At 39.8% G+C, this 22,153-nt stretch overlaps 1 protein-coding gene across 1 annotated transcript in view; it reads left to right on the top strand.

Annotated features, from left to right (window-relative positions):
- Positions 1-22,153, top strand: part of ttc39c (tetratricopeptide repeat domain 39C) — a 50,710-nt gene that overhangs the window by 26,193 nt on the left and 2,364 nt on the right. Inside the window, exons 4-13 of the mRNA XM_059977783.1 lie at positions 1,926-2,040; positions 4,701-5,052; positions 8,920-9,088; positions 12,448-12,541; positions 13,618-13,725; positions 17,426-17,535; positions 18,504-18,627; positions 20,351-20,448; positions 20,859-20,963; positions 21,313-21,351. Of these exons, the coding sequence (XP_059833766.1) occupies positions 1,926-2,040; positions 4,701-5,052; positions 8,920-9,088; positions 12,448-12,541; positions 13,618-13,725; positions 17,426-17,535; positions 18,504-18,627; positions 20,351-20,448; positions 20,859-20,963; positions 21,313-21,351 (1,314 nt within the window). The remainder of the gene's footprint in view (positions 1-1,925; positions 2,041-4,700; positions 5,053-8,919; positions 9,089-12,447; positions 12,542-13,617; positions 13,726-17,425; positions 17,536-18,503; positions 18,628-20,350; positions 20,449-20,858; positions 20,964-21,312; positions 21,352-22,153) is intronic.

The following is a 22,153-nucleotide window of genomic DNA, read 5'->3' as shown; positions in this document are numbered from 1 at the left end:
TGGAAAAGTGTGTATGAAACCGGAGGAGATAGCTGAGGTACTTAATGAATATTTTACTTCAGTATTCACTATGGAAAAGGATCTTGGCGATTGTAGGGATGACTTGCTGTGGACTGAAATGCTTGAGCATGTAGATATTAAGGAAGAAGATGTGCTGGAGCTTTGGAAAAGCATCGAATTGGATAAGTCACCAGGACCCAGACAGGATGTACCCCAGGCTACAGTGGGAAGCGAGGGAGGAGATTATTGAGCTTCTGGCGATGATCTTTGCATCATCAGTGAGGACAGGAGAGGTTTCGGAGGATTGGAGGGTAGCAAATGTTGTGCCCTTATTCAAGAAAGGGAGTAGGGATAGCCTAGGAAATTATAGACCAGTGAGTCTTACTTCACTGGTTGTTAAATTGACAGTGAAGATCCTGAGAGGCAGGATTTATGAACATTTGGAGAGGCATAATATGATAAGGAGTAGTCAGCATGGCTTTGTCAAAGGCAGGTTGTGCTTACAAGCCTGGATGAATTTTTTGGGGATGTGACTAAACACATTGATGAAGGTAGAGCCGTAGATGTAGTGTATATGGATTTCAGCAAGATATTTGATAAGGTACCCCATGCAAGGCTTATTGAGAAAGTAAGGAGGCATGGGATCTAAGGGGATATTGCTTTGTGGATCCAGAACTGGCTTGCCCACAGAAGGCAAAAAGTGGTTGTAGATGAGTTATATTCTGCATGGAGGCCGGTGACCAGTGGTGCCTCAGGGATCTGTTCTGGGACCCCTACTCTGTGGTTTTTATAAATGACCTGGATGAGGAAGTGGAGGGATGGGTTAGTAAATTTGCTGATGACACGAAGATTGGGGTTGTTGTGGATAGTGTGGAGGACTGTCAGAGGTTATAGCGGGACATTGACAGGATGTAAATCTGAGCTGAGAAGTAGCAGATGGAGTTCAACCCAGATGAGGTGGTTCATTTCGGTAGGTCAAATATGATGGCAGAATATAGCATCAATGGTAAGACTTTAGGCAGTGTGGAGGATCAGAGGGATCTTGGGTTCCGAGTCCGTAGAACACTCAAAGCTGCTACACAGGTTAACTCTGTGGTTAAGAAGGCATACGGTGCATTGGCCTTCATCGACCATGAGATTGAGTTTTAAGAACCAAGAGGTAATGTTGCAGCTATATAGGACCCTGGTCAGACCCCAAATGGAGTATTGTGCTCAATTCTGGTTTCCTCACTATAGGAAGGACATGGAAACCATAGAAAAGGTGCAGAGGAGATTTACAATCATAGAAAAGGTGCAGGGAGCTGTGTTAGTGATTTTTAAAAAAGTCATTTTCCTCCCACACCCCTCCACACTGGGCATAGATGGAGGTGTCTACAGTTTTTATCAGTTAAAGCAGAAATATTCAAGCACCATGTAGTTATAATAAAAACCCAGTCAATGCTTTCAAATACCTTGTAAGGCTATAATAATTTGTTAGTTATACTTAAATAGAGGAGCAAGCTGAATTGCTTGTATTCATATTTTGAATTTGTGGAAAAAAGACCCTATTTATTGAAGAATAACTCCTTTCGCCATCAGTTTTTACTGCCTGAGTCCTCAACTGTGTCATACAACTCATACACATCATTGTTGGATGATGGTCTTCTTTTTTGGTATTCCCCTTCAATAGTTAGTAAGATCAATCCTCTGCAGACATTTGATTAGAAAAATTAGGCTAGTGTAAGTTCTGAGGTATAAAATAATCAGAGAACAAAACAGTGTTGGTAACTGGAAGTCCCTGTTGAGATGGCATTAAGTGTGTGTTCCTTGACTTCTCTGGGTTTGTTTCTACTTATAACAGTTACCTGACTTTTGAGGAAAAGATTGTGCCTGATGATAATTGGGTTTTCAGACACTGTTGACTGTACTTTCCTTTTGTTCTTCAGGTTGATATGCAGAGGCCCACTGCATTTGATGTTGATCGGCTCCAAAGGCAAATCATCATCGCAGACTGCCAGGTCTACCTTGCTGTACTTTCCTTTGTGAAGCAGGAACTTTCAGGTATATCGAAGGCTTAGACGAAAAGTTTTTATTAAATGCTACTAAAATAAAAATTATGCCAATATCCTGGCATTTCTGTTGTGTTTGTCAATTGTACTCTGATAAAAGTGCTTTTTGCTTGTGTTGCTTCTATAAACTTTGATAAACTGAAATAAAACAACTGCTTCAATGGAGGAGAAGACAGAATAGAATAGTCATTGGCTGAACAATTTTAAAGTTGTCTGTATTCCAGGTTTCCAGCATCTGTACTTTTTTTTTTGCTTCTGTATTAGCAAAGTTTTAGCCCAAAGGGATTTTTCATAGGGGTACAATTTGTCATTGTAGCCAGCATATGATCCCTTTATAAGTACATAACTATCAATTAGGGTTGGTACAGGATCATTAATCATGGATGTGGGCAGCAGGCATATGGGCAATCATTTTTGTGACACCAAATGTGATGGTGCTGCACTGACCAATAGTATCCATAATTCTTGCCCCATTCATCAACCATTCATTGCAGCTAGTTACTCCCTGGTAATGTACAATTGTGAGAACTATGTGATATAGAGGGCTACTTGGTACGGCTTCTAGAGCACTTCAATAAAAGTAATCTTTCACCTACTTTTATTGGTTGCTGCACGGATCAGAATGGCTCGGGTTTAGATATCTTCACATAGTTTATCAGTGACTGTCCGTGCATTAAGTATCAGGAAGGGTTGGGGGAGAGTTTTGTGAATGTGGTGACTAATTTAGTTCCAATTTAGACTCAATGCTGTGCACTCAGATGGCAAGGCATAGAAACTTTGCATGGAATGATGTGGCAAGCACACATCCCCTCACCATCAATGCCTTGGTGGTCACCATTGACAGAAACATAACTATAAGATGTAGGAGCAAAGTTAGGTCATTTGACCCATTGAGACTGCTCTGCTATTCAATCATGACTGATATATATATATTTTTAACCAATTCTCCTGTTTTCTCCCTGTAATCCTTAAATCCCTTACCAATCAAGAACCTATCAATCTGTGCCTCGAATACACCCACTAACAGCCTCCACAGCATTCTGAGGCAAATTCCACAGATTCACCATCCTCAGGCTGAAGAAATTCCTCCTCATTTCAGTTCTGAAGGGTCATCCCCTTTTTCTGAGGCTGTGTCCTTGATCCTAGACTCTAAACTCCTACTAAAGGAAACATCCTCTCCACATATACAATATCCAGGCCTTTTAGTATCCAGTATGTTTTAATAAGGTTCCTTTCTCATCCTTCTGAACTCCCATCGTCAGGGCTGAGGCATCAAATGCTGTTCATACATCAATTCTTTCATTTTTGGGAGCATGCTTGTGACCCTCGCCAGGGCTAGCACATTTTTGCATCAATGCGGGGCCCAGAATTGCTTGCAATATTCCAGGTGCTATCTGACTAGCACCTTAAAAAGCCTCAACAGTACATCCTTGAAATGAATGCTAACATTGCATTTATAAATACAGATACTGCAGATGCTGCAAATTATTGAGCAACACACACAAATTGCCGGAGGAACTCTGCAAGCCAGGTTGCATCTATGGAGGGGAATAAACAGTTGATGTTTCAGGCTGAGACTCTTCATTGCATTTCCCTTTTTTACAAATGGCTCAACCTTCAAGTTGGCCTGAAGGGAATTCTGAGCTAGGACTCTTAACCTGTCTGATTTCTGAATTCTCTCCCCAATTTAAAAAAAAATAGCCTATATATTTATTCATTCTGACAAAGTGCATAATCCCACTCTTCCTTATGCTGTACTACATCTGCCATTTCTTTGCCCACCCTCCCACCTGTCCAAGTTAACCCTAATAGGACCAGCTATGTAAGTACTGTAGACTCTAATCCAAGTCAGGTTTTTATCCAACGAGTAACTCGCATACATAAATAAGGATTACAGTGGAGTATTTTCCACTTGTCGGGATGACTGCCGCTCTAGGGAATGTTTGAAATTGTCATCATTCTGGATAAAGCACCTAGTCCCCAGCATTTAATCCCAACAACTTTGACAAACCAGTGTGTACGTTCTCCAAGGCTTCTCTGACAGCGTTTCACCAACTCTCAATTTCTATTTAGAGGAATAAAGGCAATAGATGAATGGGAAAATGATTATCTGGAGGCTCCTTTCCCAGTTACACACCGTTTTGACTTGCAGACACCAGTGCCTTAATCCTTCCAATCTGTCACACTAGAGAGGGTCTAGAGGAGATTATTAGGAGGTTGCCTGGGTTGAAAAGTTTCATTTACAAGGAGAAATTAGCTAAGCTGAGGTGCAGAGGAGGCTGGGGTGGGGGCCTGATGGAGGAATGATTGAGAAGCATAGATGGCTAAGTAGGAAGAAAACTTCCCCCATGGCTACAGTGTCATAAGACCAGGGGAGCTAGGAGTGAGAGTAAGAGGTGTAGCGGAAGATTTTTCTTTACCCTTCAAGGGTTGAAGTCTGCGATGCAGTGCTTGAGAAGGTGTTGGAAGCAGGTACTCTCAGAACATTTAAGAAACATCTGAATGAGCACCTAAATCGCAAAGGACCGTAGATCAAGGACTACAATGGTTTAAAAGCACAGTTCACTGCCAGCCAATTAGCAATAGCTAATAAATACTGGCATGTAAAATCAAGCATCGTGATTGATACATCTTTCTTCTTTCAAATTACAGCGTATATTAAAGGTGGATGGATCCTCCGAAAAGCATGGAAAATTTATAACAAATGTTATACTGAAATTGATGCACTACAGCTAATGCATAAAAAAAGGTCTCGAGAATCGCTGACGTCCGATCGGGCAAATGATAACCATATTCCTGCTATGTCTTTACATGAAGAGTCACTAAGCAGACTGAAAGGTGCAGTCAGCTTTGGTTATGGGCTTTTCCATCTTTGTATTTCAATGGTACCTCCAAATTTGCTGAAAATCATCAACTTATTGGGGTTTCCTGGAGATCGCCTGCAGGGATTATCATCTTTAATGTATGCCAGTGAAAGCAAGGACATGAAGGCTCCATTAGCTACGTGAGTAGGTGTACAAATATTTTTATTCTTGAACCTCATTTAGAGAGAGATACTTGCACATGTATTTTCATTTCACATTATCAGGCATTCTTCCCCAGATGAGACAGTAATATGTAATCCTAAATTGCACTATATCATTACATTATGGCTCATTTACACTTGTTTTCCACTGTCTTTACAATCAAAACTATCAAATCTTTTGCTTTCATAATTGCTTACTGTACCACATATTCTCGTCAAAATCTGTACACAAGTGCACCCAGGGGTTTGAGTTCCATTTCCTGATGTTTCACTGTGTTAAACAAGACTGTCCTGTTTCCATCTACTTGCTTGCTCACTTAACCTGTCCTTTGATGTTTTGATAATTACTCTCCCAGTTTGTATATCCACTTAATTTTGCATTGGGAGAAATCTTGGATACATTACATTAAGTTTCTTTATTCAGATCATTGATCCAGGTGTTAAAGATTTGACATAGAAATAGTGAAACCTGGGTTTTCTACTGGTTACAACGGATAATTCTGAAAGTAACTATTTTATTAGGCTATTGGTTTTCTCCTTATCTCCATGCTGATATATTTCACCCAATCTAGCATCATGATTTTGTGTCAAAGCCTCTATACTTTTTTTAAATATATAAGTGTAGTTTGTCTGCAAGTTCTATTGCCTTTCCTATTTGTTCCAACCTTAAAAACTTGGCATGTTTATCTAAAACTGTGTATACTTCATAATTCTCTTTTGACTCCACCTCATGTTACAGGTGAAGTACTAAGGGCTGTGTTGCTATATCCATGATGGGTTTTAATATTTTCCCTGTGATCAATGTTGGGTCAATTCCAATTAATCGAGGTGATGCTTCAAGAAACAATTCCATTCAAATACCAGTATCTAGGAAAATCTGTGTCTTGTAACTGCCTTTATTCCCATATTCTGTCAAAGAACCAAGTGTTATGGAGGAGATTAAACAACCTTGGTAGGTTTGTCATTGCAACTTCAATTAATTGTGATATTCTGGATGGCTTAGAGAAGATCATGTCTGTGGAGACTAATCTCATTATGCTAAGGGATCCAAAAGTTCCATTGGTCAGTGACCTAGCTTTTCAACAGTAGCCTTCCCACTATCATAAGATTGGAAGTTAGGACATTTATTTATTTTAAATTTAGAGATACAACACAGTTATAGGCCCAGCTGGCGCAACATGCCCATACTGCCTATTTACCCACATTTAATCAATTATCTGACTAACCTGTACGCCTTTGGAATGTGGGAGGAAACCAGACCACCCAGAGGAAATTCACACGGTCATAGGGAGAATGTATAAACAGATGGCAGAGGAATTGAACCTGGGTTGCTGGTGCTGTCATAGCAAGATGGCTTTGTTGCCAAGTTTGCAGATGATACAAAGATTGGTGGAGGGGCAGGTAGTGTTGAGGAAATGGTAAGGATGCAGAAGGACTTAGACAGATAATGAGAATGGGCAAGAAAGTGGCAAATGAAATACAATGTTGGAAAGTACATGGTCATGCACTTTGGTAGTAGTAATAAATGTGTGGACTATTTCCTAAATGGAGAGAAAGTACAGGAATCTCTGATGCAGAGGGACTTGGGAGTCCTTGTGCAGAACACCTTGAAGGTTAACTTGCAGATTTAGTCAGTAGTGAGGAAGGCAAATGCCATGTTAGCATTCATTTCAAGAGGTCTAAGATACAAGAGCAAGGACGTGATGCTGAGGCTTTATAAGACCTTATAAGACTCACCTTGAGTACTGTGAACAGCTTTGGGCCCCTCATCTTAAAAAAAGATGTGCTGGCATTGGAGGGTGTCTAGAAGAGGTGGTCTAGAGGCTCTAGATGGTTCCAGGAATGAAAGGGTTATCATACGAGGAACATTTGATGGCTTTGTGTCTGTATTCGTTGAAACCTTTTGAATGTTGAAAGGCCTAGATAGAGTAGATGTGGAAAAGATGTTTCCCGTGGTGGGAGAGTCTAGGACAAGAGGGCACAACCTTAGGATAGAGGGGCGCCCTTTCAAAACAGATGTGGAGAAATTTTCTTAGCCAAAGTGTGGTGAAATTGTGGAATTTATTGCCACACGCAGCTTGGAGGCCCGGTCGTTGGGTGTATCTAAGGCACAGATTAATGCGGTCTTGATTGGACATGGCATCAGAAGTTACGGGGAGAAGGCCGGGAACTGGGGTTGACGAAGAAGCAAGAAAGCCCTTAGCTCCGAGTGGAGTCATCGGGACACCGTCATGATGGCTTTTTTAGGAGGCTTTCTTATTTTTATCAGCCATGGCTGATGAAAGTGAGGAGAGGTTTGACAAAATTGAATTGTTTCTTCTGGAGCGTCAGAGGCTGAGGGTAGACCTGATAGAAGGTTACAAAGTTATGAAAGGCATAGATAGGTTGGAATATAAAAATGGGCCAGGATTTGTTTACATAGAGTGATAATGGAGGGATATGGATGCATAGAAGGTTCTGCAGATGTTGGAAATCTTAAGATCACCTATCATCTGCTGGATTGTACTCCTCCCCCTTATTACCTTCTTATTCTGGTTTCTGTCCCCTTCCTTTCCAGTCCTGATGAAGGGTCTAAGCCTGAAATGTTGTGAGTTTTTTTCCCTCCATGGATGCTACCTAACCTAGTTTCTCCAGTGTTTTGTGTGTGTTGTTGAGGGATATGGATCATGTACAGACAGAAGAGATTTAGTTTCATTCAGCATTGTGATCGCCATGGATATCGTAGCCAGAGGTCTATTTCTATGCTGTACTGTTCTATGTACTCTATAAAATACCTTCTTCACAACCTTCCCCACCTGTGTTACCGCTTTCAGGGATTTAACGCAAGGTCTCTCTGTTCACCAACATTCCCAAGGATCTTTCCACTGACTGAATATTATACCAAAATATAGCACCTCACAGTTGTCAGGATTAAATTCTATCTGCCATTGATCCGCCCAGATTTCCAGTTGATCTATATCATGCCATAGCCCTAAATACACCTTTCGCTACCAATGACACCCAATTTTCATGTTAGTGTCTGATCTATTAATTTTACCTCTCATGTTGTTCACTTCCACATCACTAAAGCACAGAAACATGAAAGGTTCCAGCATGAATCTATTGATACACCATTACCAGACTTAAAATTAAAAAACATTCTTTTTCCACCATCCTCTCTCTTATCACAAAGCCGATTTTAGATCTACTTTACCAGTTTGCCCCAGGTCACGTTTGTGGCATCCGTTAGTCTCGTGAAACCATGGATCTGCACCCTCTCCACGGCGCAGGCCTGGGCAAGGTTGTATGGAAGACTGGCAGTTGCCCATGCAGTGAGTCTGCATTTGAATTTCAATCAAATTACTGAGATGGATATTCTCAAAATAAAGCCAAGTTATCTATCCCTAATGAATCTCTGCCTTTCCAAATGTAGATAACTCCTGTCCCTTAGAATCTTTTTCTTAGCACAATTCACTAACCTCTAGAATTCTACCAGACCTATTGAGCACTTCCAGTATTTTTACTTTTGATTATGCCTTCAAAAGGCTGTGGAGACCAAGTCGTAAAGTGGGGTTGATAAGTTCTTGATTAGTAAGAGTGTCAAAGGTTGCAGGGAGAAGACAGGAGAAAGGGGTTTAGAAGGAAAATAAATCAGCTATGATTGAATAGTGGAGCAGACTCGATGATCTGAATGGGCTAATTTTGCTCCTAATGTCTTATTGTCTTATAGTGCCCCAAATAATGCCACTACAGATCTCACACTGGGTATAGGGTAGCCTGTAGAGACCATCCCTGTCTGGAAGTGCAGAGTACTCAGAGTGCACTAGTCATAACATTGCGTTTCTGTTCTGCTGCTCTTGTCTTCAGGTTAGCTTTGTTGTGGTACCACACAGTTGTGCGACCGTTCTTTGCTTTGGATGGCACAGATGCCCAAGCTGGTCTGAGAGAAGCCAAGGAAATCCTGCAGACAAAGGAAGCCATTTATCCAGACTCCTCGTTGTTCCTGTTTTTCAAGGGACGGATTCAACGATTGGAGGTATTTCTGTTTTATATTCACATGCTTAATTTAATTCTTCAGAAGAATACAAGTAATACAATGTCTATAAGGAGCTGAAGATTCACAAGCCTGTCCATTTTTTGATGAGTTTGCTCTCCTTGATGTACCCTAAGGACTATTTAAAATGCTGGAGATGTACCTCATGGGAACATGTCCTTTAACCCATCAAGAGCATCAGCCACCCATTTACACTGATTCCATTTCATTCTCCCCACATTCCCACAGACTTTTCTCACCCCAAGTTGTGTTACTTAATTACACACTAATGACAATTTACCTACCAACTGCATGTCTTTGGGACGTGGAAAGAAGCCCGAGAGAGAACCACCATGTTGCACACAGAGAGTGCCCAGAGGTCGGGATTGAACCCAAGTCACCATGTTTTCTTTCATCCCTTTGTAATCATCTTTTTTGAGCAGTTTTATCTGTCTGACCTAAAATTACTGCCTGTTTTCTTTATTTTACATTAAATTCTTATCGATTTCAACTAGAATTTTAACCTTGTGTGAGAATTTTATTTTGATCAAATATTAGTGAGCTACATATTTTCAAATTTGGAGCACTTTATAGGGATTATGCAAAATAATACAACTCAAAAACAAGTGTTTTATCAGATTGTTTGAACTGCTATTGTACTCCACCTAATTATCTAAACAAGGCTCTGTCCTTTCTCCCTGATTACTATTTATCATAAAGAAGCCTCCATTCCCTGTGGGAGCAAGTTCCAGATAAACTATTTTGTGATGTCTTCCAGGTTCATCCTCCCTTTCTCTTTAATTTGCTTCCCCTTTTTGGGTGACGTTAACTACTTGATTAATCCTATGCAGTAAAATAGTCACTATCATTATTTCTTAATGCTGTTTGTGCATGAAAATTATGTGTATTTGTTGTGTGTGTGTGTGCTCGCGCGTGTGTGTATACAGTCGGCCCTTCTTATCCGCAAATTCAACCAACCGCGAATCGTGAAAACCCGGAAGTGCTCTTCCAGCACTTGTTCTTCAAGCATGTACAGACTTTATTTTTTCTTGTCGTTATTCCCTAAACAATGCAGTATAACAACTATTTTATATAGCATTTACATTGTATTAGGTATTATAAGTAATGTAGAGATGATTTAAAGTATACGGGAGGATGTACGTGGGTTATCGTGGATCAGGATCGAAAAAAATCAGAAGTTCTCTTACTAAGTAAGTCGGAACAGGTACATCCGGTATTATTAAGCGTCAGTTAGTCAAACGTTTGTCCTAGTATATAGTATATATATTTTACCTTTCTATGCATATAAAACACTTAAGAACGTATGTTTCAGCGCCAGGCTTGGGAACTGTTCCTGAGTGCGAGCCAGCGACAGACCGCTTTCAAGTGCACTCTCCTTCCGTGGCAGGTTGATATGGAGGATCAAAAACTCAAAACCCCAAAACCCAATAATTAAACCACTGCGTTGCTTAGTAATAATTGTAGCTTTCATTGGGGCAGGGCCTTTCTCACTTTATCCTTTAAAATTGTTCGGATCGTTGACCGACATAGTCTAACGCTTTTCCAATGACCGATGGCGTTTCACCTCTTTATGATCGCTTTATTACTTCCACTTTATTTTCAATCATGATCGTGATTATTTTCGTCAATGGAAACACTGCGCATTCAGAGCTGTCGTGCCAGATCCTAATGTCCACCGCATGAGAAAGGTTAAATCAGGTCTGGGGTTCCGCTGGGTCTTAAGATCCACTGCATTGAGACAGGTTGAATAAGGAACTTAAGCATCCGTGAATTTTGGTATCCACGAGGGGTCCTGGAACCAATCCTTCACGGATAAGGAGGGCCGACTATATATATTAAAAATAATGAAACTATTTGCATCTATAGAGAGTAAGAGTAGATCATGCTGGGAACACTCAGCCAGCCAGGCAGTGGAGAGAGAAACAAAGTTAATCTTTTAAGATGATAATCTTTCACCAGAACTGGTAACATTTATGTGAAGTATGGGGGGGTGAGGGAGGCAGGGAGGGTATGCATGCGGTATGGCTGCATTCCATGTAAGTGGTTCTTATCTCAATTTTCTGTAACTTGGAGGCATATCATCTGTGCATGCACCAAGAAATACAATTTGGGGGGGGGAAGCCACAAACGTTTTTTCCACAAATTCTGTGAGTGAATTTTATTCTGTATTTCAGTTTTCTGGAAACCGATTTGTGAATTCTGTAGGGGCAAATTTCTGTTACCAGAATGGCAGTAATACAGGGATTACTTGCAGCAGTTATGGCAGACCCAAGTTTAGAGAGAAGGGGTGAGGTAGAAAGAGAAACATAGGAAGTCCTGTGATGCTGGAAAGATGGGCAAAATTATTTGTCAAAAGAGTGAAGTAAAGTGACAAGTAAACAAACAAAAGGACACAGCATACAGCAATAGGAGTAGGCTACTTCATCACGTACAACCTGTAGGAGGACACAGGTTCGATGAACTGACTAGCCAGCTAATTTTTCATACTTTCTATGACATTGGATTGGTGTTAGCTGTGCTACAGCCTGGATGTTTGGAAAGATATTCCAGGGCACTTCCCAGTTAATAACATGGTCTCCTGTGCACTGTTGCACTGGGTGTAATTGGCTCATGCTTGGGTCCTAGGTGCTGATTCATGTACATGTGTTATTGACACCGATCTCTATTTGCTACTGTTTATGGACTTCAGAACAATGCTGACAATCCCTTACACCCTCGTCTGATGCTCTTAACATTTACCCGCGACCAAGAGCTTAATTGTCTTTGTTTCTGGATGTCAAAATTTGTTTGATAATGCTCTAGTGGGATGTTTTTCTGTAGTAAAAATGTAAACTCCATGGTGCTACAGGATGTGTAAGGAAATGGATGAGATGTTAGTGTAACAACAGAAGATGAAGATTGCACAGATTAGCTTTATTTGTCACATGCATCAAAGCATACAGTGAAATGTTTTGTTTGTGTCAGTGACATCAATGTAAGATGTCCACAATTTACTAACCCTAATCACACATCTTTGGATTGTGTGAATACAGTCACGGGGAGAACGTACTACAAAGTCCTTTCGTACAGTGGCATGAACTGAAATCTGATTGCTGGCACTGTAAAGTCTTACACTGGATGCGATACTATTGCTCTGCCCAGAAGCAGTATTGAAAAAGGTGAAATTATTATAGCAGTAAACAATCTACTGGAGGAATTCAGCAGGTTGAACAACATCTGTGGTTCTGGGTGAGGAAAGGAATTGTTGGTTTCTGGCCAAAACCCTACATCAATCCTTTTATATTGAAAGAATGTCTTTTAAGATACTTAATTAATAAAACATTGTCTTGTTTCTTCTGTAGTGTAAAATTAACAGTGCCTTGATGTCATTTCAAACTGCATTGGAGCTTGCTGTAGATCAGCGAGAAATCCAACATGTGTGTCTGTATGAGATAGGTAAGTGTTTTATCTTCCAGGATTCTGGTTTGTTTCCAAGTCTGATAGGCACTATTTATTCTGCATGATTGAAAATAAAAGATAAACTTAATTTGTCTCATGTACATTGAAACATGCAGTAAAATGATTAATGAGGATTGAGTTGGGTAGCCCACAAGTGTCACAATGCTTCTGGCCCCAACACAGAATGCCCACATCTCACTAACTCTAAACATACATCAATGGAATGTGGGAGGAAGCCCACTTAATTACAGGGAGAACATACAAACTCTTTATAAGCAGCAGTGGGAATTGAACCCTAATCAGTGATTGCTGACACTGTAAACTGATACGCTAACTGCTATGCTGCCACACTACCCTGTCCATTTATGACCTACTCTCCACTATATCTGGATGAACCAAGACTACTGTATATCATTTTTAATACCATAGTATTCATACTTGGAACTGACTTGCATTTTTATAACACTTGTATTCTGAGTTACTGGGTGATTTTTAGTGTTGCTGTTTTGGGAGGGATGAAATTATCTGGATTATGGGTGGTATTCCAAGTGACACAAGTTTGGAATTAAAGTTAACGAAGAAAATTATTTTAATTTGGCAAGTGGTTTATGACTTGAAAGATGTCAGAATTGGAATCAGGTTTATTATCACTGATATGTTGTGAAATTTGTTGTTTTGCAGCATCAGTACTGTGCAAGACATAAAATAACTATGACATACAAAATAATTAAATAGTGAAAAAAAGGGATGACGAGGTAGTGTTCATGAGTTCATGGACCATACAGAAATCTAATGCCAGAGGAGAAGAAGCTGTTTCTGAATTATTGAGTATGGATCTTCAAGGTCCTGTACCACCACCTTGATGGTAATAATGAGAAGAGGGCATGTCCCAGATGGTGAGTGTCCTTAGTGATGGACATGCCCTCCTTTTGTGTGGTCTAGAAATAGATGGAGTAAATATATCCATAGCTTTGCAATATATTTAATAATTTGTAATCGTGAAGCACCAGATTAAGAGCTGTGATTGAACTAGGTCCAACATTATGTTCTAAAAGTTGCTTGCCTATTTTCAGGTTGGTGTACCATGATTGAAATGAATTTCAAGGATGCCTACAAGTCTTTTGCACGACTTAAAAATGAGTCCAGGTGGTCCCAGTGCTATTATGCATATTTGACTGCAGGTTTGTGCAATTTTGCAACATTTTTTTTAAAAAGAGCCAAATACATCTTGCAACTGTAATGTTGTATGTTGATTAATACAGCCATCAATTTGCTGTATCATTCAGATCCCGAATACTTGAGTGAAAAGTGAAATAATAAATTAACTCATTTTAGTCTTTAACTGATTCATCTGCTGTTTTGTATATAATCCGTGTTTTCAAAGGTTTTTAAAAATAATATGGATTATAATTTAATCAATGTATCTGCAGACTTAAAATAGTCTTGGCAGGTTTTAAACATGAAAGGCACCCGGTCCTACCATTTTGATGGATGGATGCGGAATGTTGCTAATTCCTCCCTTTACAACAAGATAAGTACAGAAAATGAATTGCTTTTCTTTGAAGATGCTTCTGGAGCATCCTGCACCAGTGACATTTCTTGGAAAAATCTTGGAAGAGACTGCAGATGCTGGAGGAACTCGGATGGTTGAGCAGTGTGGGTGGGGGGGGGGGGGGAGAAATTGTTTCACTAGACCCTGATGAAACTCTTACTCCTTGGTCTAAATTCACCACTGTGCAACTGGATGGTGGTCTTCCTAACCAACAGACCTCAGGTAGTTAGATGCACCACTGCTCATACCTCCCCACTATTCTGAACACGGGTGACTCCTCAAAGCTGGTGCTGAGCCCATTGCTGTACACTCTGCTCACACGTGACTGCATGGCCAAACATCCGTGTAATTGCATTGTCAAGTGGTGAGGCTCATTGCCAGCAATGATGAAACAGCCTACATAGATGAGGTGGAAGAGCTTGAGGCCTGGTGCCAGGCAAATAGCTTCTTTTCCAGTGTCGTCAAGACAAAGGAGATGGTTATCAACTTCAGAAGAATGTGCACCACTCACACTCTCTTTTCATCAGCAACACAGCAGTGGAAACTGTGAGCTATTTAAAACTTGAGAGTGCACATCTTTCACCATCTGTTATGGTCTCAGAACACATCCTACATAAGCAGGAAAACTCAACCAACGCCACTGCTTTATGAGGAGACTGAAGAGAGCATCCTAACATGCTGCATCACTGCATGGTACAAAAACTGCACTGCAGCAGACAGGAAGATTCTATATAACAGGTAATCAAAACTACCCAATGCATTACAGCCTACCCTCCATCAAAGACATATATAGAGAAAGATGCTGGGAAAGGGCCAGTAACATCAAGAAGGATTCTCACCATCCTGCTTGTGGACTGTTTGTCCCACACGGAGGAGGCTATGTAGAATCCACACCAAGACCACCAGACTCAAAGACAGTTACTTTTCCTAAGCAGTAAGGCTGATCAACACATCCATCCACTAGACCATCCCTCCACAACCCACACCACAACTACTTCATCATTTCCTGTCAGAGTCACCTTATGTAGAGACACTCTGGTCCTAGCATCACATTGTGGACATAGAATCAGTCTTATGTATGTAAGCTATTTTATGTATTTATATTTATTGCATTTTTAAAAAATTATGTCTTTATCTTTTTATTTGCTCTGCATTGGATCTGGAGTAAGAATTATTCTGTTCTCCTTTTACACTTGTTTATTGGAAATGACATTAAACAATCTTGAATGCAGGGTGTCAAGCTGAAATGTCAGCCATCCCTGTGCTTCCACAGGTGTTGGCTGACCTGGTGAGTTCCTACAGCAGTTAGTTTTCTTGATTCCTTTTGAGACTTCTTTTGGTAAAGATTTGATCTTACCAAGTCAGTAATCCTTCCTTAGGCTTGCAAGGGTAAGATCCACCCTTTAGAAGTCACCTGAAATAGTATCATCTCTTTCTTATGACTGAATGGAGTGATGGGTGAAAGTGGAGCTTTTAGAAGACTCCTCTTAAAACCAGTCAAGATGGTGTCCTTGCTTGTAGCAGCAGATTTGGAAAAGAGGGCATCTCACTGGAAATTCTGGTTGTTAACGGACACTAAAGGATAAAGTTGGCAAAAATCAGTGGAGGACTGATTACTCATTGGGAAAACTACCACCATGTATACTTTGATGCCATGCAAAATTGGACTTCAGTCCAATCCTGAAGAATTCTATTCAGGAGGATGAAGAGTGTTACTGTTCATCACCATTGTTTAATTATTTAACTTAAATTCCAATTTTTCACCCCACCTAGGGTCTTGAAGTTGATATGGAACAACTGTTTGACTGACTGTAGCGACTTGGTGCATTTAGTGTGACAACTCAGAGCAGATTGCCAACTGATACAATGAATGCTTCTTCTCTGGTTGGAAATTGTGACAAAGTCTGCCTTGGCCCATGAGCTAAACTGACGAAATTGATAGTTATCTCTGAGCGGAAATGTCCTCAGTTCTTATCTGATTGGTATCTTTTCCCATGAGAGTGAACTTGTATTTGACTGGGCATCTACTTGTGTCTGCCTTACCAGAAGTTCATGAATTTTCTGTCTCTATGATTGAATGCTGCAATGATCAAGTAGAACTGAGCAAGACCCAGTCACAGCGTGCTGGAAACCTGCAGTAAAAGTAAACTGCAGAAAGTATTCTGATCATGCCACATCTGTGGCAAGGGGCATGGAGCTGATGGCTCTCGCTAATGATCGTTCTTTGCAACTAGCAAACATTATTGATAAAACAAACTTTAAGATATGGGACTGGGAGGAAAGCAAAAAGAAATGTCTGTGGGAGGAAAGGTTAGATGGCAAAATATGCTTTGCTGAAATGTCAACCTGAAACATTGTTTTCCCTCTCCACTGATGCTGCTTCATGAGTTGCATTGTTTCTCACACTATTGTTACATCCACTTTCTACATTGGGAACCTCTCCTGCTGTTTCTCCAGGAGAGTATGATTCGACATTGATCTCAGATGCAGTGATTGGCATCTGCACAATCTAGAAAGTTTTCCACTGGCTGCTAGAGTTTTCTTGCACATCCCTAGGATGTACTGGTTAGGTTACTAAGAAACAGTAGTTCATGAGCACATGAAAGGAAATCACAGAACTAAAGGGTGATATGGGGATGGGGGAAGCTGGCACTAATGAGCTTGTTTCAGCTGGCAGTCACCAGGGACCCAGTAGGCTGAAAGTGGTGTCATAAGCAAATTAAAGTAACTGGTATGGGATACATTTGGTTACCACCATAGGAAGCTGTCTCATTTTCTTTGAGGCAGGAAACCAAAATAAGTAATCAGTTATGTGCCTCCTCTCTGCACACACACACCTGCCTTATGGTCCTACAAAAAAATTCCAGAATAAGAAAAATTTTGGAAGCTATAAGGACCTTATACTCCATAATCACCTCTTTGAAAGCTGGGATGCAGTTCCTTGGGACTTATGTTTTCAAGCTCATTAACTTTGCTAGTAGCATTTCTTTATTTCTATATATTCCTTTCACTTCTATTTGCACTGGACCGGCAGCTCTCCACAATTTCAGCAAAGGATTTTTGTGAAAATAAATGAGATATTTTTCAAATGAAAAAAGTTTCATAGAATCTTTCTAGGTGGACTCAGGGACCTGAAGACTGAGAAGCAGTATTTACAACTTCATAAATTTTGATTAACTCTTTATATTAAATCATAAGAATTATTTTTTAAGCTTATTGCTTGTGCAGTTCTGTTGCACCATTGTTTTATTTGATCTTTTGTTCTGCAATGAATTTACTCCAATAGAGTCCAAAAATCTTGATTTATGTAAAGTACTTTTTTTTGGTAGTTTGCCAGGGAGCAACAGGTGAGACTGACAAGTCACAAGAAGCATTTGTAGAGGTCCAACGGCTTTTCAAAAGGAAAAATAATCAAATAGAGCAGTTTTCCTTCCGAAAGGTGAGTTAATAATTTTTGTTTTAGTAGGACAGTGTCATTGAACTTGATATTTAATGATGTGTAAGATATGTTGCATTGGGTTCTTGAACTGATCTGAGAAACCTTAACAGTATTGCACTCTCTGTCGCATTCCTATTAATTGTTTCACTCATGTATAGGTTACATACTATTTTATATTATATTTGTTAACTTGTGTTTGTCCTCATCTTGTCTGCCACCATGCTGCTGCTGCAACAAGGTATTTTTCATGGCATTTATACCTTGTATGCTTGTATGCCTATGATAACAATGAACTTGAACTAATATGGCATTATAAAGTGTGGTATCAGTGACAGCACATTGTGTTCCACAGCCATGGATGAGCAATGTCAAATGGTTCACATCATTTGTTGTTGATAAATAATTTCACAGGACGGTTAAAAATCAACTTCATTTGAAGCCCAGAAGGAATGGACATTAGTGAAGCAGATGGGTTTTTATGACAACTTATGTTCACCAATACTGATTTTAGCTGCTTAATCTCAAATGCATTTGATTAACTGAATTTAAATTCTGCAACTGCTTAGGTGGTGATTGAACACAAGTTTGCAGACTATTAGTCTCGCAAAATTAACTGTTGTATTGCTGTAACCACTAATTTTAACTATGATGTACGTGAATAAATTAGTTTTAGAATCACTAAACAAATCCAGATAAGGTGAAGTTTTTTTTTGTGGTGATAAACTGAGTCTTAAAAATAAGCAATATTGCAAATTCTGGAAGTACTCAGCAGGTCAGATAGTATTTGTGGAGAGAGAGACAAACAGACAATTTTTATCATAACGTTGATGACTTCATCCGGTATATAACTTCATCCTTAGTATTTTGAATATTTTTTGTTTTTAATGGTATAATCTATGGTCTTTTATAACCACAAAGAAAATTAATTCTTTCTTTGAATATGCTTTATTTCTTGTTATTTTGTATAGGCTGAAAGGTTTCAGAAAGAGAAGCCCACGAAAGATTTGTGTGTGCTTGCTGTCATAGAAGTGCTTTATTTGTGGAAAGCTCTTGGCAACTGTTCCCCTTCCAATCTTCAACGAATGAATCAAGGTAGCCTACTGCACCAACATGGCTTTGTCATCCATAGCCCTCAGTTCAATGGAAGTGTCCAGTTTCTTATCTGTCTTCATCTTGCCCATCTTGTCCATCTTTTTGAACATTAGACCATAAGGCATAGGAGCAGATTTGGGCCATTTCTACCCCTCCATTCCATCATAGCTGGTGTATTATTCATCTTAAACCCACTCTCTTGCCTTCTCCCCATAAACTTTAACACACTTACTAATCAAGAGCCTATTAACCTCTGCTTTGAATATACTCAGTGGCTTGGCCTGCACAACCATCTGTGGCAATGAATTCCACAGATTTGCCATTCTCTAGCTAAAGAAATTACTCCTCAACTCTTGTTTTAAAGGGGTTGACCTTCTTTTCTGCGGCTGTACCTTCTGGTCCTAGACTTCCCCACTAAAGGAAGCATCCTTCATACACTCCATCTAGGTCTTTCAATATTCAGTAGGTTTCAATAATAGTCCCCCTTCGTTCTTCTAAACTCTAGAAAGCACATTCTCAAAGCCATCAAACACTCTTCATTTCATTTCCGAGATCATTCTTGTGAACCTCCTCTGGACCCTTTCCAATGCCAGTACATCTTTTGGAAAAGGGGCCCAAAACTGCTCACAATAAAGTGCAGACCAACCAATTGTATCAATGTCACATTCCTCCGGTACTTTGTGTTTCCTTAAGATTTTTTTTTGCACACATCCCATTGTATCTATTACTTTGCCTCTGCCTCTCCTTCCTTACACTTACAGGTCATGGCTTGTACCTACCATTGAAGCTCTCCATTTTCTGACCTGCTACTCGGCTTTCCATTCAATTCTGTATCAACTCCTATCTGCCTCACTCTTGGGTTATCCCCCCCCCCCCACCACCCAATCTAGTTTAAACCCTTCCTGGTAGTGTTTTGTATGATATTGGTCCTGAGGCATAAATAGAACAAGAAGGGTTGTTCAAATCTTTGAAACTTCCACAAGCAGGGTGCATTATGAGTTTAAAGTCAAAAGCATGAATATGAAATCACTCTCGTCCATGTGAAGAGTTTCAATATATATTAAGATGTGACCTGCACTAAGTTCTTTCACTGGTTAGATCACGTGCCGTAACCAGTCTAAATTCCATTGCTTTGGAGCAGGGGTGGCCAATCTTTTACATCCCATGTGTCAATTTTTTCACTCACAAGTTCAGATGTGCCATACAACTCTTATACCCCCATTCAATTCTTGTAAAAATATGTTAATATAGAACTCGTGCATGAAAAAATTGGTGCATGGAACATAAAAGGTTGGCCACCCTGCTTTAGAGCTATAAGGGGAATATTTTTGCTAGAGATTTTTTTTTGGTTTGTAAGCATTTACAGGGAAAAAAGAGATATAATAGAATTTATAATAAACTACACATAAACAAAGTGACAAATAATTGCTGTGCAAATAAAAATAATAATAATTACCACCACCCCTGGCAGCACACTCCAGGCACTCACCAATCTTTGCTTAAAAAAAACAAACTTGGCCTGCTCATCTCCTTTGAACTCTCCCTCCCCCACCCTAAAGCTATACCTTCCAGTATTAGATATTTCTGTCCTGGGGGAGAAAGACTGTCTTCCCTCTCTCTGCCTCTCTCCATTGTTGTTCTTTAATACTGGCATTTGTAAGTCTGACATTTACAGTGAATCCTCTTCTAATCTAATAATCTAATGTGTCACCAATCTATCCAGCTTGCCAGGAAATATATGAGCCATCAACAGTTGGGTTAAAACACTTACTCCTTGGTGCAATACACAAATGTCTAGGAAATACAGATGGTGCTCTGCAGGTGTGTATTAACAATTCTACTAGTGTTCTTCAAAGAACTATTGCTTTATGATTATACTGAATTGTTTATCCTGTATTCTAAAAGTACCTAACTCCAATATGAAATGCATGACGAAATATGTATGGTTTACTAAAATATGCTAGTACTTATTGTCAGTCATGTATAATAATTAGCTCAGTTACTGCTTTATTATTTAACTAATGTGTGTTTGCATTTATTCTTCCACTGTTGATTTGTGTTGGGCGGAAAATTATATTGCAAACAAGGATCTTTACAAGTCTACATTAATAACTTACCTTTGAAGTACTGAGCATCTCGGCATTGGAAGGTATTCCATTCCCCTCTCCTTACAGGCATAAGCTGCTATGAATGTACTGTGACACAGTCTGTATTATCTTTCTTGCCTTCAGTTTTTCCAATTAGCTGTAAAGGATGAGCTGAGTCGTCAGAACAATGCCTACATACAGCCCTATGCCTGTTATGAGCTGGGATGTTTATTGTTGGAGAATCCAGAGGTAAGGAAGGTGTATCTGTACCTCTGATTTAAAGTCTAAACCACTAAGTTGAAACCAGGTACATGTAATCACTTATCTGGTTTTTGCCTTTTCTTGATTTAAAGAATTGGAGCACTTGAGAAGTAACAGGAACAGGGCATTTTTTAAAACTGGGGAAACTGTCTCCCAGAAAAGACTTTTGGATTGTCAGAGTCTGACTGGCTTCCTGTCCCTGTTGACTGGCTTCACAAATCAGCTTTTTTATTGTTAAAGTATGTCTTAAATTTTAGAATTGTAATTTAGATGCATCCTTACAGTACTGACTTTCCCGGGGTAATGATTGTTATTAATATGTCTCTTTTTATTGCAGATGCTGGATAAAGGCAAAGCTTTGCTTTACCAAGCCAAGGTAGGTTGGAAGATTGATGTACAAAAAATTGGTGGTAATGGGTTTTGGGTTATTTGGGTTATCTTATACAACATGCAAAGAGGTCCTTTGACCCATCTCATCTGTGCTGAGCTTGGTGTATTCCTGAGCTAGTCCCAATAGCCCATACCCCTATCATCCTTTTCTATCCATGAAAACAAATGTTTTTTGTATGTTGCAATGTTCTACCTACCTCTTCCACCTCGTCTGACGGCTTGTTTCACATACCCACCACCCTCTGTGTGGGGAAGACACTTACCCCTCTGGTTCCCTTTTGAATTGGTAAATTAGTTAATTATTGTCAGATGGACTGAGGTACAATCAAAAAACTTCTCTTCCATAAAAATCAATTAAGTACAATAGTGCGTTAAGGTAGTACAAGGTTAAACAATAACAAGAGTGCTGAATAGAGCTCTAGTTTTAGACTCACCCCTCAGCCTCCTTTGCTCCAGAGAAAACAGTCCCAGCCTATCCATTCTCTCATAGTTCAAGGCCTCGAGTCCCAGCAACATCCTTGTGAACCTCCTCTGCAACCTCTCATCCTTCCTCTATTAAGGTGAGCAGAACTACACACAATTTTACAAGCCTGGTCTCACTAACATGATGCTCCAATTCTTGTACTCGGTGCCCCACCTGAAGAAATGTGTCCCTTTCACCATTTCACCACTCTGTTTACCTGTGTCATTATTTTCAAGGAGTGCTGTACCTGAAAGCCATGGGCCTTTGTTCTACAGCACTACCCAGGGCCTAGTAGTTTCCTGTCCAACTAGTTTAACTTCCCCAA

The sequence above is a fragment of the Hypanus sabinus genome, chromosome 1 (assembly GCF_030144855.1).
Source record: "Hypanus sabinus isolate sHypSab1 chromosome 1, sHypSab1.hap1, whole genome shotgun sequence".
Classification (NCBI taxonomy): domain Eukaryota; kingdom Metazoa; phylum Chordata; class Chondrichthyes; order Myliobatiformes; family Dasyatidae; genus Hypanus; species Hypanus sabinus.
The sequence above is the reverse complement of the archived record's forward strand: the minus strand, read 5'-3'. Positions and strand labels throughout refer to the sequence as shown.